The sequence below is a fragment of the Neopelma chrysocephalum genome, unplaced genomic scaffold, assembly GCF_003984885.1.
Source record: "Neopelma chrysocephalum unplaced genomic scaffold, ASM398488v2 Primary Assembly neopelma1_60, whole genome shotgun sequence".
NCBI lineage: Eukaryota > Metazoa > Chordata > Aves > Passeriformes > Pipridae > Neopelma > Neopelma chrysocephalum.
This window is the reverse complement of record NW_020897715.1, coordinates 15,658,129-15,676,872: the sequence shown is the minus strand read 5'-3', so window position 1 is coordinate 15,676,872 and position 18,744 is coordinate 15,658,129. Positions and strand designations below refer to the sequence as shown.

At 43.5% G+C, this 18,744-nt stretch overlaps 1 protein-coding gene across 3 annotated transcripts; it reads left to right on the top strand.

The window, feature by feature from the left end:
• Positions 1–898: 898 nt before the first annotated feature.
• On the top strand, positions 899–18,606 carry TNFRSF1A (TNF receptor superfamily member 1A). 3 transcript variants are annotated; one of them, XM_027681273.1, is made up of 10 exons: positions 899–1,249; positions 11,788–11,989; positions 12,287–12,415; positions 12,722–12,868; positions 14,439–14,520; positions 14,846–14,913; positions 15,113–15,235; positions 15,573–15,610; positions 16,337–16,493; positions 17,041–18,606. In XM_027681273.1, the coding sequence occupies exons 1-10, from the start codon at positions 1,211–1,213 to the stop codon at positions 17,340–17,342; spliced, it is 1,287 nt and encodes a 428-aa protein (XP_027537074.1). In that variant the 5' UTR covers positions 899–1,210; the 3' UTR covers positions 17,343–18,606. The 3 variants fall into 3 exon arrangements, with proteins under 3 accessions (XP_027537074.1, XP_027537075.1, XP_027537076.1); XM_027681274.1 differs by lacking the exon at positions 899–1,249 and adding an exon at positions 1,846–2,035; XM_027681275.1 differs by lacking the exon at positions 899–1,249 and adding an exon at positions 2,068–2,569.
• Positions 18,607–18,744: the final 138 nt, after the last annotated feature.

Below are 18,744 nucleotides of genomic sequence, written 5' to 3'. Positions count from 1 at the left end.
CGTGCTAAACCTGAAACAGACTATTAAAAATATTTCCTTCTTTGCAGAATGTGTTCGTCGGTGTGCAAGAATTTTCCCTTTAGGGTCTAATTTTGTATTGTCCTCATTCAAAGCAAGGAAATGAACAGGACAAAACTTGGTAAATCTTTTCCACCTCTACCCTGGAGATGGCTGCAACCTGATAAGAGGTTATTCTGCTATTTCCTTCTCTCCTGGGACTTGCAGCTAGAAAGTCAGAGCTGTTCCAAGCCTGAAGTGCAGAAAAGTGCCCTCCTTGTTTTGTCCTGTGCATGTGCTGTTGTTGGCTTCCACACGGCAGATAAGCAACTCCATAGTAGGCACAGTCTCTGGAGGTGTTTGGATTTGTCCACAGGAATTCAGGCAGTTCATGGAGTGCTTTGTACCCATTTTGGGCTTATACATATGAAATGGGCAAGTTCTTCCAAAACAACACTTTGTACCTTGATTTAATGCCTTTGACTTAGTCGAGAGACACTTGGAGAAAACAAGGGGAGGTCTTAATGGGCAACAAATGAAGGGGAGTTCTTTATCATTTAGCCTCTTACTCCTAACTATTTTTTGTTTTCCAAATATGCTAAGAGCGTATATTAAATGAAGCAGAGCTCATGCAGAATGTTATGTAGGTTTTGCTTATATTTGCACTATCAGTACAGGTCGTTCATTGGAGCATACAAGAAAATGTGTGTTTTAAATTAAAAACTACAGGATGTTCATATAGACTCTAAAAATGCTGATCATGGCTGAAAAATGCCGTTCTTTAAAATTAAGGCAGTTAAGATGCAAAAAGTCTTTTTCTTACAAGTACATGGTTAAGTTTCACACGAAAATTACGTATTTAGGATGAAACACTCCTATGTCAAGGAATTTTAAGATTGCAGTGAACCTCCTCTGACTCCTTTCCCGTGTGGTTTGTAGCAGCTTTAGCCATCTGTTGCTTTTCTTCAGCTTATCCACCTCGGTTTTTACGGAAAACTGCCGACACTAGCCTGTGCGCGGCGGAGGGCGGGAGGGGCGCGGCGCCGCTCCGGGCCGCCTCCCGCTCGCCGCTCTCTTTCCTGCTGCCGCTGCCAGGAAGTTGGAGAAGGGGTAGTCACTCTCCGCGCTGCTCCGACCGGGGCTGCGTAGGGCTGGGACGGCTTCCTCTGGAGTTGGGAGGCCCTGCCATGGGGATGTAGCGGGCCGCGGAGCCATGCGCGCCCCGGCGCTGCCCCGCACCTCGCTGGGGACGGTAAGTCACGGCGGGGACTTCGCCGCTCCCGGCGGAGCGGGACCGTGCGCCGGCGGGGCACCGCCTCGCCAGGCAACTGCTCCGGTCCCCCGGACCTGCGGGCGACTGCGGGTCTGCAAAGCGGTGCCCGCCGCCGAGCTTTGGGGCCCGGGCTCCCTTCGACCCTCCTCGCCGCCGTAGGGCTCCGCATCGCTGCCGCTCTCCGGACAGCCCGCTTTCTGCTCGTCCTCTCCGGGGGGCTGTGGCTTCCATCCCGGCAGCCCCGCGCCGGGGCGGAGAGCGGGGCGACGGGGCTCGGTGAGTCCGCGGCGGGGCGAGGCGGGCGGTCGAGGCTGCTGCCGGAGCGGCAGCAGCGACGGTAACGGGTCGGGAAGCCGAGCCGCGCCATCAGCTGGGTGCCCGCGGCGTCACCGGGCAGCGGGACAGCGGCGAGCCCGGCGGGGCTCGTTGCCTCCCGCCCTCCGCTGGGCACAGACTTCGCCGGCGCCGTTTCCGGGATTTATCCCTGAGTCAGGGAAAAGGCGTCTGGGCTTGCAGGAGAGGCGGCGGATTCCCCGGAGCCCTCGGCGCGGCCGTTAACTCGCGGGGCGCGGGGCGGTCCGGGGCTCGCCGGGAGCACGGAGCCGACCGGGCTGGGATCGCTGGGATCGCATCCGCTCTGCTCCCGCCGCCGCCGTGGGGGAGACGGAGACAAACCGCCCCCGCCTTGCAGGCATTTAAAGATTAGAGGTCCGCAGCTATGTCCCAAACCACGGGATTTGGATACAAGTAAGTTCAGCTTTGCCGGTAAATCTTCTTTAGCCTTCTTGGGCATCTTAGGGCAAGATTTTTAAGATGCTCGTTGTAATTTTGTGGGTGAAAAAGTTGTAAAAGAAATCCGAGAGTTTTATGAATGACCTGATTGCTAGACCTGAATGGCCATCCGGTATTAGCAGAGGTGTGATAAAGCTGTAACAGGTGATATCGCTCAGCATCATGACATGGCTATAAATTCTGCTGTAGAGGCTACAAGGTCAAACGGTTTATACCTAAATACCTGAGCATCCTAGTAATACACACTTTCACTTGGCTGCACTGGACTTGTAATGCTGGGTTAGTGGTTAATTTGCTGTCAGAAAGTTGCAACTATGTCACTCAATGTTACCTTCTTCCAGAAGAGTGTGTTTGGTTTTGTTTTGTTTTGTTTTTTTCCACTTGGAAAGTTTGGAAACCAGGTAATAAGACATCTAGCACTGGCGGGACAACACAACTAAAACTTTGGAGTAGGAGCACTCTACACCTTGGCTCTAACTGTGGATCACTTACCATCTTGGGACCTAGGTAGGGTACGTAAACTGTTGACATATGGGTAGATTTCAAAGTTAGCAAACCTGAAAAAGTGTGTTTCTGGTTTATGAATAGTGGTGGACACATTTCACTGTAACTCAGATACTATATGTGATATTATTCATATCACTGACAATAAAATGCAAAAAAAAATTGGATTCCTCAAATTAATTGTATTATCTTCAGTTAAATAATATGCTGGAGGAAGTGTCCTTCAGTGGGATATCTTTTTGAGGAAATTTCCCCCCTCCTATTTGCTTGTTATTTCAAGTTCTCACTGTACTCCCTACAGATAATGTTTATCTTTTCCATAAAATCATATTTTTTTTTCAGTGTTACAATTCTTACTCTGTTGCATGCCCTTCCATCTGCCATTTGCTTTGCATATCATCCTTTGTTTGCCCCCATGCTGTTTCTTACTCCCTTGATGCCGCCTTTCTAGTTTTCTGATTCTTGTATGTTTCCTGTGACTCTTTAAAATTTCCTGTAGCCTGTTTCCATGCATTTTCTCTTTTTGCCTGCCCTTAAACTAACTTCAGCTGCTCTGCATTTTTCCCATGCACTTCTAACTGTTACAGTGGACAAAATGGCATCTCTCTTTGCTGAGGCCAGTGTGTTTTCTGTCTCATTAAGAAAAAAATTATGATGGGAGTTTCATTTTTTAAAGAAAATTCAGTTTTATGAAGAAAAAGAGACAAAATAGCCACAAGGGTGCTTCTGACATTGATTCCTTTTGAAAGTAAAAGGAATTGCCATTTTGAAGTTAGAAGCTACATTATATAAAAATTGAAAACCAGGCCACCAAGTGAATTGTAAGAAAGAACTGTTGGGCCACCTTCCTGTTTCCAATAGTGGCCAACAGCAGGTGTCTGCCAAGTGTTTTGGAGCAGGGCAAGTGCACAGCAATAAAAAATAAAAATACTCTCTCCACTTCCAGTGATTTGTGACCGTAGAAATTTCTGAGTTGAAATGGCATCTTCATATTTCGGACCCCAGAGTGTGGGGTTTTTTTTTCTTCTGCTCATAAGTGTGATGATCACTTTTGGAACCTGGGCACGTTTCTGGCACCCCCAGCACTCTGTCAGGGAGACCCACATCTCAGCTGCATGTTGGCTAAAAAAGTACCTCCCTGTATTTGTTTGGAGCCTATCTCCTGCTTGTTTTATCTGATGCCTCCTAGTTCTTGTATTGGAGGAGAGAGAACAGTCATCCCATTTCACCTTCTCCATGGCATTCATGACTTTGCGCCCACTGCAGTATCCTCCACTCAGTTTTGTCTTTTATAGGCCAGTATTTTTAATCATTCCCTTTATGGCAGCCAGTCTGTAACACTGATTGTCATTGTTACCTTTCTCTGTATAATGTCTGGGTTAATTTATATTCTCAAAATTGGGGACCAGAACTACGCTCCAGGTTCAATCCTTATGGGTATTTATATTGGCATAAGAACACTATCAGTTTTGTTCTCAAATCCTTTCCTAATAATTCATAGCATTTGATTGCATTTCAACCAGATTTTCATCTGGGTTTTTTTTTTCAACCAGATTAATTTGATTGTTTTTTCCAACCAGATTAATTCAACTTTTTATATACTGATTAATGTGATTTTAATTTCTGTTTTTGAGGACTCTCTGCTTCTAGCCAAATGAAACATTCATATTTGAGTCTCTGCTAATTTCAATTATGTGGTAACTTATGTTCTCATAAGTAATCAGTGTTGTCAGTTTGGATGCTTTCCCCTTACTTTTTATCAAGTAATCAATTTTTTACATTAACAGTATTATTTGGGGTAAAACCGATGTTGTAATTTTGCTCTTTTTTACCCATTTTCTTTAGTCATCACGAAGGGGCTTTGTTTGTATTTGGGACAGATGCCTTGTGTTTCTTGCATAATCTTATCATCATCCCTGGTTAACTGATTGCTTCCTTTGGAAGCACAGATTTTTCTCTTGCAATCTTGGGAACCTGACAGTAGAAAGCACATCTCAAATCAATGTCTCTACATTTCTCTGTTAAAACAAACAGGAATTTATCTGTTCCAATGAATAGAACTCAGCATTTTAGCATTACATGACTTAAAAATTCACCTGGTGAGTCACTGACAAGGGGCATGAGCACATCTGCAGCACAGCGTGGGCAGGGGCCAAAGGCTCATGCCCAGCTGAAAATCATTTTGGGATTGAAGGGGGACGACCCTGTTGAGCTTTCCCACAGTTCTTGTTCCTTCAGTGCTCTGTACAGCAGAGCAGTGGAATTCAGCCCTGAACCCAGGCAGGCAAAGTACTGGGGTGTTGCATGTCAGTGCACTCAGGACTCTGCCACAGTGTTCACCACTGTGTCCTCTGAGAACAATTTCAAAAGAAGTTTTCTTATGATTGTGACTGCCTATTGACTTTTCCTTTATTTTCTTTCTCTCTGCTAATATGAAATAAAAACTTCTAACTTTATATACTGTATATATATGTATGACATTTTATGATGTGAAGCCCATGATCTTTATAGATAATCACAATTTTCTGGGGTTTTAAGTTAAGATTTCTAAGGCCTTTCTTCATCGTATCAAAGCTATTGTCAGTCTCTTGATTTTAGACAAGGCCTAAAATGCAGGATTCCTATATCTGATCTTCATAAAATGAGGGATTATTTATAATGGTAGTTCTTGTAGCCTTCTTTGACCTTTCCAGGTTTTAGTGAGCAATGAAAAAAGCTTCCTGTAAATGTTGCTTTAATGCACATTTCTCAATGTATAAAGCAGAAGTGCTGGTTTCCTGTGCATCTTTGTATAGCAAACTAAAACAAAGGCAAACCACAAAGAGCTTTTGGAAATGGCTGAAGCAGTCAAAGAACATAAGGGTAATTCTGGACCCTGATTTCTTTCATAACTCATTGATCTGAGCAGAATCTCTGTTTTCCTCTGAACATCCAAGTTGATTAATTTTGTATGACTCATCAAAAAGGCTAACAGATGACTAATATGTAGAATACTTGTGCATTGAGTGTATATCATGCTGGGTTCCTAAGCCAAGGGAACTTTCTGTTAAGAAATATTTGAGACATTTTAATGACTTATAATGCCTTTTATTTGCAGGTAGTTCATTAGTTTAAAAATGGAATTTGCAAAATGGACGTCTCTTTTGAGAGAAGTGGTTGAGTAAGTTATTGCAATTGAACCTTTGTGCAACTTTGTCCTGCAGGATTAAGAATGACAAACTAAATATATTTACATGTATAAAATATTTATTTTATTGATGATGATAATGTTTAGACTAAAAGACTTCATTCAAAATTATTTACCACACAATATAGATAGTTACAACTATTAGTATAGTTTTTTTTTTAAAGCAATATTGAAGGAACAGTGTTAAAGCTAGCAAAATAATTATTAAGTATGGACTGATGCTGCTCATCCATACCAACAATCGTTAGCAGATCTCTTTTGCTCAGTGTTGAGGAGTAACCTGGAGGGGCATCGCCACTCAAGGGAGGAGTTTCCACAGACACTCCTAGAAGGGGTATCTTAGGAGTGCCCGCTGTTAAAATGTGGAACTAGGCTTTTACACTATAAAGTGATTGACTGTCAGTCCTATGTTTCTAGGCTAGCCATGTCAGCTCAGCAGCTTTAGATAAGTTATCAGTACTATCAGTTCCATTATCAGGAACTTCACCACATCCTCACTGGTGCCAGTTTCTGTCAGGAAACACTGTTCTTGACATTCCCAGAATGTTTAACTTTGAGATTGATGAGTCGGGCTGGTCTCAGCATTCTCAACACCAAAAGCGGCATGACACCCCCTTCTCCATCCACCACTGTTAACTTTAGCAAATAGGGTAAAGCTTGAGCTGTTTTACTCCCACTTAGGCAGAGCATCCTGCTACACCTATTAGTTCGTGTGAACAGGCATGGGGTCATAACATGCTGTGTGTGGGTTAGGAGTTGTTTCTCACCTGTCTAATCCCCATCCTTCTCACTCAGTTTTTCCCTTCTGTGACCAGCCCTGGCCCACCTCTTGGCATCCACTGAGTTTCTAGGAGAGGGAGTCTCGCTCCCAACACAACCCTCTCCATCCTCTTTTTCTCATCAGTCACACTGTCACATATGTGTATCACTCTACCTGCTTTCTCCACCCTTCTCCCTGAGGGCATGGAGCCTTGCAGGTAGCAGCAGGGCTACAGACCTGCATAGGCAGGGCAGAGCATGTGATGGAGAGTCACAGCATCCATGCTGAGTAATTTGGTACTCCTAGCCTTGTGAGGTGATAATATGGTAGCCCTGATATGCTGCACTTTCCTGTGCTGTCCCTCTGTTTCAGACACTGTGCCTTATTTGTCCTTGGCCTGAGAAAACTGCCCTCAAATGTCCTTTATTATTTACACCCTCCCACCTATCTTTCTGGCATCTTGCTGTGTTCTTCACTTTTATCTTTGCTATTCCTTTCTTTCTTTACTTTTCTCTATGGAGATGTCACCTTACTTGCAGGTCTCTGAGCATGGCCTGGTGAGCCAGAAGGAGCAGCAAGAGTGAGAGTTGTAGTGGTGGCAGTAATTCAAGAAAATTTGAGTTTGGAGATGGTGAAGGGGCTCCTAACTCCTGTCTTAGCTGTCAAAACTTTGCATAGAAGAGCTTTTGGGCTTGTGCCTTGGTTTTTTTCACTGTAGCTGTTGAGTAAGTGCTGGCATGAGACATGAGAGGGAACTAAGGTTGCCTCACATGTGAAGAGAATGTGAGGGGAAAGTAGCTGTCACCCAGAGAGGTGGAATGTTTTAAGGAAGCAGCATTCTGGTTTTCATCTGACATGTTTTGTTTATTCCTGCATCAGTTTCAGAAATAAAACCTAGAGTTTCTGCTGACTCTGTTTTCCCTGGGCAGTCCCTGCTCACTGAGAATATGAATCAGTAGTGTGCATGATGTGGTTTGAATTATCATTCAGCTTAGTTAATACAGGTTGTCTGCTTTTCTATGCAGCATTGGTTAGTGGGTACTTGTTTTCTCTCCTGGGAAGTGGAGTATCTTGTATATCTAACAGTGGAAAATCACCTTATTTCACTTGCAGAAGACCTCTAAACTTTGCCTTGACAAACTTTTATCAATGGTTTGAGGCTTCAGTGCCTGGTAAATGGAGCTACATCTGGCTGGCAGCTGGTCACCAGCAGTGTTCCTCAGGGCTCAATTCTAGGGCCAGTTCTGTTCAATGTATTTATTCTAGATAAATTGGAGCACTGGGCAATGATTAATGGAATGAACTCTAACAAGTCCAAGTGCTGGATCCTGCACCTGGGGATGCAGTACTGCCAGGCACAAGTATTAACTTGGAGAGGAGTGGCTGAAGAGTACCCTTCAGAGCGGGCCCTGGGGGTGCTGGTGGGCAGCAGCTCAGTGTGAGTCGGCAGTGTGTGTATGGGCAACCCAGAGGGCAAGCTACGTCTTGAGGAGCATCAAACATGGCATCACCAGCCAGTCAGAGGGAAGGGAACATCCCACTGTGCTCAGTGTAGGTGTGGCCTCATACAGACTGCTGGATGCAGTTCTGAGCCCCACCATATCAGGGTGGTGTGAAGGTCCTGGAATGTGCCCAGAGGATGGCAACTGTTAAAGAAATTCTTGACACTACGTTCTCATCTCCATCAGGTAGATTTATTGGCACAAGTCAATTATGATATCTGGTAGCTGGAGCTAGGTGCCTCAAAAGAGGGACCCTGAACAGAGAAATCTCTGGGCCATTACACTCTTATGATCTAACCTCCGCATTCCTCACATGACAGCCTGGACCAAAACATTATTAGGGTTTGGAGTCTTCTCTGTCTTCATTGTTTCACTACCAAGAGGTTGCCATATGGTCACCGTCACGTCCTCTTAGGTTGGTTTCGGTGGGGGTTTTGGACAGTTTTGTAATCCATGTTATAATATGGTTGTTACAGTTCATATACCACAATCTATGGGCTATTAATTTTTTTTTACCACTCTAGCTGTTAATTTTTAAGTAATGTTTAAGCTACAGTTTTGTCTATTTTAACTATTATTAACGTTCATGGTTTTTATTATTAACATTTATGTTTTTATCTCCATGTTTCACTATGATCCATCTTTGACTTACACAACACAGCCATGTGGTTCAGATTGCAGCCTCCAAGTTCAACTTGCAGCCTAATAATTCTAACTTATGTTAAACAAGCACTTAGCTACTTTCAAGTAATATATAATTTTCAACAGCAACAAAGCTGGTGGAAGGGCATGTCCTGTGAGCAGCTACTGAGGTCTCTGGGCTTGTCTAGTTTGCAAAGATGGAGGCTGACGGGTGGTCTCATCATTCCCTACAGCTCCATGAGAAGGGGAAGGGGAGAGTGATGTGCTGATCCCTTCTACCTGGGATCCAGTGATAGCACACCTGGAAATAGTTCAAAGCTGAGCCAGGAGAGGTTCAGACTGGACACTAGGAAGCATTTCTTTACTGAGAGCGTGGTCAAACACTGGAACTGGCTTCCTAGAGAGGTGGTTGATGCCCCAAATCTGTCAGTGTTTAAGAGACAATTGGACAATGCCCTTAACAACATGCTTTGACTTTTGGTCAGCCATGAAGGGATCAGGCAGTTGGACCAGATGATTGTTGTAGATCTTTTCCAACTGAAATAGAACAGACTATTTTACTTTCATGTATGGCCTGAATTTTATGCAGTTTGTCGCTGGTATATAAATCAGTGTACTGCTGAATGGCTTGGGGAGTTGCTTAAAATGTTGGTGGTTTTTCTTACCATGTGAATGATTTTTCTGGATGGCCGAGTCATTGGTTTGTGAGTCACTTGTGGTCTATGACTCTCTGTTCCTCAGATTATGATCAGTAATTATGTGTTAACTCTGGTTTTATTACACGTATAGACATGCTTTCACTTAATCTGAAAAACTAAAAATACTTCTGTTTTCTTTTGATTTTGAAGGTGTACTTGACCAATTTTCTCTGTGTTTTTAGCTTAATCTTTGACACTTTCATCTTGTTTCTATTGCTGACTTGTGTGACTTATGGGCTGACTGTATATATTCTCCTGTGAGGGAATTGATCATTGGCCAGAGAATCAGATTTTTTTATTATTGCTGTGTGTCAGACCAGACCATCTGTGTGAATGACCTTTTACCCATTTTTCTGCAAGCAAGCAATCTTGTAAGACTGTCAGCTGCTGAAACAATTTTTGTTTCTTACAGAGGAGTTGTTGAAGTGCTTACAATTATCCTATGGTCATATAATTAAGTCTGAAATTACAGCTATTTAAATATGTGGTTCTCTTTTCCTGTTTGCCATTTTAACATCTCTTCTATTGAATATGTCCTTGTATGACAGAGCTCTCTGAAAAATGGTGTTTTAGCTTTGTCAGAGTTGCAAAGCCCCATCTTTCTTGAGGTTTTAAGTTGCGTTTATGTATGTACCTTTCTCCCCCAAAGCTTTAATTCTGAGAGAGAAACAGGACAGCGTGGGGCTGTCATAGCCATCTCATTTTGTGTATCTTTTCTTAAGCTTGCAACCACAAAATTGGTATCAGCATTGTGGTTTACCCTTATTGGTTTACTTTGCTTTTGCTATAACTCTCCTAGCTGAAAAAGCAAAAAAGAAACAGAACTCTGAAGCTGTGCCTGTACTGCTGGGCATCTTGCCACTTTCAAAAAAGGAAGCTGGGCAAACATTACAATTAAAGGGAAGATAGCAAGGTAAAACTCTGTGTGAGATTATTTGAGTGGGGTGGTGTTTTTTGCAAAAAAACTAGTTGATTTTCATCAATTCATACGGTCTGATGCATTGGCACAAGCTCTCTGCAATGCACTCAGAAGCACCAACATATGTATGGTCAGATGGTGTGGCCAGGGTCACTTGTGTGCAACGTGGATGGCAAGGGATGCTGGTTGTCAAGTCTTCATTGTGCTGCTGGATTTTTTCTATGGTACTACAAACTAGGTTTTGGGCAAATCTATCATATCCTTCAGGAGTTATCAGCTGGGATGGGATGGGTCTTTGCTGTAGAAACTTGCTGAATCCAGGTTTCACAGATCTTGGGTCAACTTGTTACCTGGGTTTGTTTAGTTTGTTGGGTTTTTTTAAAATCTTTTTGTTGTTGTATGTTTCTTCCTTGTCTGAATGCATGTTTGAAATACATGCCTAGGGTCTGTTTTTCTTTTGGGCCAACAGGCAAAGGAATAGGGTTTGTGATATGCTGCACTCTTGTTACCATCCTCCTGGTGCAGGATCTTTTGCTGATGAGTCATCTATGCTGTGGTCTTACCAGAGTGTAGACCTTTGGCCATGACATAAACATATTTCTCAATTTCACTGCTGGGAATAGTGTCTTGAAAAAAAAAAAGTGTCCAGGGAATGGCGTCCTTCATTATTGATACAGGCTGTTCTTCTAACCCTTTGTTAGTGTGTGTGTGTACACATTCATGCTCTCTTACAGTCATATGGCAGCCGTGCCAGTCTTAATATTTCTGTTAAGAATGGTATGACAACAGTAATTTTCAAGTGGAAAGATAGAAATAAAACCTTAAAGGGAAAAAAAAGAAAGTACACATTTTTGTGTCAGACTGTACAGGCTGATTGTTATCAGCTGCAGTTTAAAAGGTATGTTTGATGTGGGGAAAAGTTGAAAACCTGAATTTCCCACATTTCTAGGGCTGACTTGCTCAGGAGTAGTTTTGGAAGCTTTCCTGTACTTTTCAGGCAGTGAAATCCTCCTCTGCCTTCTTATTCCAGACTTGCCATCATGTGGATTTACTCAGTAGAACTGCAAGTACTGGATGCATTCTTCTCCGTGGAACTGTTTCTACACGGACCGCGTTACTGCCTTCCTTAATAAAAACATTCTTTTGCTCTTGTGTAACTTTCTTGCAAGCTGCAGCATTTTCAAAGCATTCTATCTGTAAATTGCACATCATGAAAAGTATTTGTTTTATATACAACCAGTTTTGTCATAGAAACCATTATATGGCATATTAGTAACAGAGATGACAGGCATCCATTTGTTGGTTTTGTGGGTTTTTTTCTTTTTTTTTTTGTAAATCATCTCCCCCCATACATTTGTCAGTGGAGGGTGCTAATATCAGAATTGTCAAGTAAATTGAACTCACTGTTATAGTAAAATTTAATTCTAAGTGCTGAAGTCAGGGGTGCAGTCTGCAAGGGGTATGATGTTTTCTCATCTTGTTTCTCTCCCTCTCCCTCCATCTGCATTTACAGGTTATCCTAACATTTCTCTGCGTGTTGACAAAGGAATCTGTAGAAATTGCTCCGGTGCCATATACACTGCAAGTCCATCGTGTAGCTCTGGATGGAAGAGACCCCTCTAACCCCTTGAGGAAAGAAAAGAAGCAGGTGCATTGTCAACTGGACCAATACCTACATCCTAGAAAGACCCACTGCTGCATGAGGTGTCATGCAGGTATGTAAAATAAATACAGTAGTAGCAACTTTCACCTTAGAGGCATTTCCCTGTCCTGCACTCTCAAACTTTCTCTTTCCTACAGCTACATCAGTGCTCCCTTCCTTAGTACCTATCCCTTGTTATTCCTTATCTCTTCTTTTGGGCTGTCAGCGTCATTCACACTGGTGAGAGGAAGCATACTTGGTCCTTACACCATAAACTCCAGGGTTTCTTTGAGGAACCAGTGACTCCAGTCCTCTCTAAGACAATGCATTTGCCTTCCTGTCAGAGCTCTATTAAGTGATTTTCTTGCAGGTACCTACAAAGCAAGAGACTGTGATCGGCCTGACCAGGCACCTGTCTGTCTTCCGTGTGCTAATGGCACATTCACAGCAGTTGATAACATCATGTCTAAATGCTTCCAGTGTACACGTTGCCGTACAGGTGAGTTATTATCAAATCTGTAGGATCTGAGGAAAATGATGGCGGGTGGGGGCTGGAGGGGATGGCAAGGTGAGTGAGGAAGCTTGAAAAAGTAAGCAGTTGAATGGGTAAGATAGTGTATGGGAAGGGATTGGGGACAGCAGGAATAAGGGTTACCAAATTATTACAGTCTGAGACACAATTTGCAGGCCTTTTTGGCCTTTTTCTGTGAAAATGAGGGGATAACAATACCTATCATTGTAACAGTGCTCTCAGCTGAAGGTGAGGGAAGAGATTGGAACAATCATTTCTCCTTTCTTTCCTCAGAACTCCAGCAGATAGTAGAGGCCCCCTGCACCCCAAAGCAAGATACTGTATGTGGCTGTCAGAAGAATCAATATCAGTTTGGTTCTGAATCTGATCTCTTCCAGTGTAGGAACTGCAGCTCATGTGACAATGGGATTATTGCCAGCTGTGAGTATGGCAAGGATATGGCTCCAGTATGGACATACTGTACTAGGGTAGACATTAACAACCCTTTGCTCATTTCTGACATGCTGCAGTGCATTGCCCTGAAATTATTGTAGTTTCAGAACAACTCTCGGGTTTGTCTGCTCCCTTTCCCCAGAAAGACTGCCATTTTTTTCCTGCCTTGCCATCAATCCCTGCTTTCTATCGCATTTTCTTCCTTTTGTCCTTGAACGTTTTCCTAGTTTTTGGCTGTTGTAAGGTGATATTTTCTACTTAATTTTGGTGCCTCTGCCTTGCCTGTCCTGAAGTAAGGTCTTTATGCCCTAGAGCAGGTTTCCCTCTTGCCTTCCTTTTTTGTCTTTCTCCTCATGCTCATCGCATTTCCCTTACCAGCTGCTGGAAGGACTTTGAGTACAATGGATGAAAATACTGCTGGTCCCAGTGCTCAGCTGAATTCCTTGTCAGTTGGTTGCTGAACCACCACAGTGTTCCGTGCAGTGTTTTAAAGTAAAGAGCTGTTTAGGTAATGCTGAACTATACCCAGTGGAATTGGGCATTACCTTGAGATGAGGCAGGTGTCTGGGAGAAGTACCTGTGTTAGCTGTCCTAAGGTGCCTCATCTCCAGTCAGGAATCAGAGATCTTAAACAAATACTGTTTGCTGCCCTCCACTTTGTGCTGTAGTCTAATGTCCCTTAAGTGCCTCTTACCTTGTTGTCCTAAAGCTATCCCCTCTCCTTTGCAAATTCTGCTGCTCCCAATCCCTTTCCCATCTCTTACCCTGTCTAGCATGAGGTTTGCTGTTTCACTGGTGACTGTGTTCCCTCTGGTGCTTGGTAATCTTGTCACAGTTTCCACACTTGTGCTTATCCACAATAGTCATCATTGTGTACAGCTACCCTTAAGCAGTTTCCTTCCCTCTTAGCTGATGTAGAACTGTTTTAGTCCTGTCCCTCACTTGCCACAGAGTGCTGCTTGTTCTAATACCTTTTTCCCTCCTCTCATGTAGCTTGAAGTCCTTCCATTACTATTCTTGTCTGCTCCTCCTCACACCTGTTTTACTCAGTGTCCATCCTGTGACTTGCTTAGAAGCGATAGCTCTTGCGTTTCTTACTCCTTCCACTCACAGAATATCAGATCACAAGAGTGGATATGTGTCTCATGGCTTGAAGTGATTTCTCCCTGCCCTGAACTGACTTCCTTACCAGTCCCAGCTGCTCAGGGACCACTTCTCCCTCATCTTTGCCTGACTAATGTGGTTTCCCCTTCCTGTCATGCTTGAACTTGAGTAACTTTTCTTGCTTTTGCACATTAGACCAATTTCAGCTGCATTGTAGTTTTAGTCCCTTTCCAAGCCTCTACAGAGGTGACCCACCTACAAGGACAGTGGTGCTCTTACCTTTTATTTACCTTTATCCTCCTCCAATCCTCTCGCATGTAGACTGAATCCTTTTTCTCTTCTTCAGTAGCAGTTTTCCAGGCTTAACAAGGGATAATCTCTCACCCATCTTGGAGTGGATTTTTCTCCTTTTGTTTTCTTCTTCTATGGCAACAGTTTCTTCTTTTCTCTACAGGTTCAAAGGACAGGAACACAATTTGCAGGTGTAAGCCTCAGTTCTTCCTGTCACATAGTAACATTTGCAAGCCTTGCAACAGGTGAGCTTTTCTATTCTGGATGTCCCACCACTGAGTAGGAGAGACAGCAGTCATGAGCTCCAAAGAGGGAGGAAATTTTTCTCAAGGCTCTTTCCATCTAGACATAACTTTACAGCATTCTGCCTTTCTGGGGCAATTAGGTCTTCCCCTCTGCCACCCTCAGTCTCCTCTGTGTAGGCAACAGCCCACTAAAAAGCCAAAGTCACTTGCCACACTGCATTGCTCTGCTTTGCAGGCTCATCTTGACTTAACAGTTAATTAGGATGATTGCAAATGGCTAGTGTATCATTTCATGCACACTCACATCTCTGGTTTTCTCTTTCAGCTGCGCTGGAGAAGAATGCTTGCAGTGTCATAGCCCAGTGACTACCCCACCAACTTCATCTGGGCTGAGTGAGTGTCAGGGAACTGAGGGGCAGTGGAATCTTTTCAGTGTGGGCTGTTGCTCTGTTAATACCTTTTGAAAAATGTTTTTTCCACTCTCTCAAACCATTATATATTATTACATATATCTTCTCTTGCTGTTCTTCCTCTAGCACTTACCTCCTCCTTTCTTAGTCAGTCACGCATTTGCTCTCTTCCTATTGTCCAGGTGGGACCCTTGTCCTTGGCATCCTTGTTACAATATTTGGAGTTATCTCTATCCTCTACATTGTAAATAAAGTAGGGAAGCTGGTCCGGGAAAATAGGATAATGTCACCTTTCTACTCTTGTGGTGAGTACAGCAGCATATGCGGTGATATTGATTGGGATAGGCATCATTTTCCGTGTGTTTCTCTATATGCGCACATATGAGGGGACAAGTGGGATCCCTTTACTCTGCTTTTCTGCAAGGCCAGAGAACTCAATAGCTAAGGCTATTGTTAAGGTTCTTGCAACTCTTCATCCATGCCCACAGCTGTGAGTGGAAGTGCATGTGAGCTCATTGCTGGGATATGTGCATTTTGCTATAAGCCCTTTTCGAGAGCAGGACCGTGATAGCTGCTTTCCTGTTTTCTCTGGGACGAGAGGAAGTGAAAGTAATTTCTGCCTTCTTTTTCTTTCCTTTGAAGTTTCTTTGCCACAGACAACCAAGGAGCCAGTATCAGAGGTGAGCAAGATGACGGGTATAAGAGCTTACCTTCTGCTTTTGACTGTGTTAGCCTGGGATCAAGAGTAATATTTTTCCCCATGGGCTGTTTTCAGGCCTTGTATTTTCAAATGAGCTGAGTAATAAAGCTGTTTAATTCAGAAGTCGTTTTCTGTAGAAGATGGAGCCAATAACATTTTACTTCCCTTCTTCTAGAGGGTGCTTCTCAAATTCCTGGTTTTTGCTTTTTTCTTTCTGCATGCATTTTGTTCAGATAGCTGGCCCTTAATCCCCTTTTCTCTTTGTGTACCCCAAGCTTGAAGGATTTAACTAATTTAACTTCAGATCTTGACTCCACTAGCCTTCAGTGCTGCTTCACAGCATTCTCTCAGGTCCAGTGTAGCTCTGTAAATAAGAGAGTCCAAGCAGTAGTTGAGATGGGGGTTTCCACAGCCTTACAGAGAAGGCTGATAGGAAAGGTAAAATGTGGAGTTTTAGAATGGTGGTGATTTTGAGTCTCAGCCTTACTTGATTTTGTAAAGAAATTTTTTTTTCCAGACTACTGTTTTTTGGTGCCAAAAGAGTTACACTCTTAGGGTTCTGCTGGAAAGAAATGTTTGGTGTTTTCGGCTCAAACGCAGCATATAGGAAGAACTAAAATTTTTTAATATACATAAAAAAAACTTGCAAGAGACAGGTGTATTGTGCTGCTGTGGGTGATTCTGAACTAAGCAATGTATCTTTCAGGTTGAGGTAAAAAGAAATGAAACTTCCATCCTTCTTAATGAGTCCCAGAAGGAAATAGAATTGCCAGTGAATGCAACACCATCTGCACCTCTGCTGCAAAGTTCACATGAGTTACCAGACTGCGTCAGACCTGCGAGGAAGACACAGCTTCCAGACAGTAAGTGGAACTCCCCCATCCTTCCCTCCTTCCCCAGGCAAACAAGAACCTGATTATGCAGATGCAGCTAGGAGTGTGTTGGACAGATCTTACCCAGTGTACATGACCTGTGTGTATACTTCATGCATGGCACAGTACAAAGGCAGAAGCATGCCCAGAGCCTGTGAATGTGTAGATGCTAAATATCTATGCAAGGCGTTTCTGTTGTCCCTTTTCCCTACCAGCAAAATGGATTGTGTTGACATAATACCTCTGAGGTAGTGACCCAGAACAATTTTTTTTTCAGCAATGTATGGCAGCAAGGCCCTAAGCCTGTGTGCTTACCTCTGCTCATAACCTTACACAAGAGCATAGGAAGCATTCTCATTACATTTTGAGGGATAAGAGCAAGTCTGGACATCACACGAGTCTGCGTGATTACTCTGGAGAAGACCTGAACAGGAGGGGGCAATGCAAGATCTCAAGGCACCATCCAGCCCTGGATTAGTTGCATTCTCCTTGAGGCTGCGTAATCTTGTTTCTCACAGTTTTCCTTCTCTTCTCACAGACCCTGCTATTCTCTACAGTGTGGTGGATCATGTACCGCCATCTCGGTGGAAAGAGTTTGTGCGGCGTCTGGGTCTGAGTGACTGTGATCTAGAGCGAATTGAGCTGGACCATCGGCGTTTACGAGATGCTCAGTATGAAATGCTTAGACTGTGGAAACTCCAGATGGGCCGTGCTGCAACTGTGGAGCACATCAGCTCTGTTCTCAACCAGATGGAGCTCAGTGGCTGCAGTGATGCTATTCAAGAGGCTTTGCTAAACCAGAACTCTCCTCAACCTTGCAGCCTCCACAACCATCTTTAATCTATTTCTGCTTTAGTTGCCTTTGCTATGACTGTTAAGAGAGGATCATAACTCTCTTACTTTCTGCATATCTTCCCATCTTCCTAACACTTGTCATCTGGGTTTGTTGGAGACAGCAGCAGATTATGCTGGAGGAAGGCTGAGGTTTTCTTCTCAACCAGTCAACAACTTTAAGCCACGGCAGACCCGTGCAACAACCCCTTTTCCAAGGAGGGAAAGCACCTCATAAAGGAAGAGGTGTGTGGACTCTGACCAAGGTGAAAACAGGAGCTCCAAGTGACTTGATTGATCAGCTGCTCTATGGACAAGTTGTTGCTGAAGCAGGTGCTCCACACACCATGTGGTGGGTAAACTTGTAGGGTGATTTGGTTAGGTTACCCGTTCAGATGCTAAAGCACTTACTCACTTCTTGCAGGTCTATTTTTCTGCGAGATCAACCAGTTGAAGTGGCTCACATTGCAGCCTTTTGATTGCTCAATCTTACTCGGGAAGTGGTGGGGGGGATGTGCCTATTTCTGGAAGCAGGAGAGGATTGCCCCCTCTCGGTATCAACTAGTAATTATCGCTGTGGCAAAAGACTCATTGAGATTCAGAAGTGGTGGCTCTCTGTGAGAAACGGGAGAATGGTATCCTTTACACACCATTTCCCTCAGGCTCCGGAGGAGTAAGCATTCTGAGCCAGTGAGTCAGATGAGAGAGTTGGTGCTTTTTTTGCTGAGTTTTTTTCTATACCTAGAAACCATGTAAGTTAACATTAACAAAACACCTGCCTGTGTGTTTGTCCAAGCGCAGAGTGGGAAGGAATGCATGCATCTGTCTGGGTGAGATAGTACCTATGCATCTGGTAGCATGAGCACCTCTGCAAATCTGCACTACCACACAGGTTGGTAGGCTCGTGTCTACCTGCTTATCTATCTGAATGATTCAATGAATCTAATCTAACTGCAAATGGGATTGTATATGTGTCTGTATATGTATTTTAGCAACTGTTGAATAACTTCACACTACTTCCTGGACTGCATTCTGTGATTGCTACTTGGGTGCGAGAGCCATTTGGTACCATGTCCAGGCTCTCACCATCATTTTGTCACTGCTATTACCCTGGGTGAACCAAAAGTAGCAAAATCAATCAGCCTGCATCAGGTGCAGGTTGTCCACACATTTGTAACACAAATTTTTTTTAGTCTCTCATCCCTTGACCAGAGAGAAACTTTTTATTGTAAATACACTAAATTCTCTGAATTAAAATTAATATTTTTATCTCTGTTCTGGTTTTGTTCATATCAGCTTCTTTTCTGTGACTGTGGATGGGGGCAGAAGAAGGCGAATAACTTCCAAAAGTGGCAAGCATGGGTGGCTTGATGGTCTCATGTATTTTTTAGGAAAACCACCCAACTTTTAT

Excerpts from the sequence above, each read along its gene's own strand:
- TNFRSF1A (XM_027681273.1), top strand. The coding sequence starts at position 1,211 with ATGCGCGCCCCGGCGCTGCCCCGCACCTCGCTGGGGACG. Across the intron at positions 11,990-12,286 it reads CTGCATGAGGTGTCATGCAG|GTACCTACAAAGCAAGAGAC; the intron begins GTATGTAAAATA and ends ATTTTCTTGCAG. Across the intron at positions 15,236-15,572 it reads GTCACCTTTCTACTCTTGTG|TTTCTTTGCCACAGACAACC; the intron begins GTGAGTACAGCA and ends TTTCCTTTGAAG.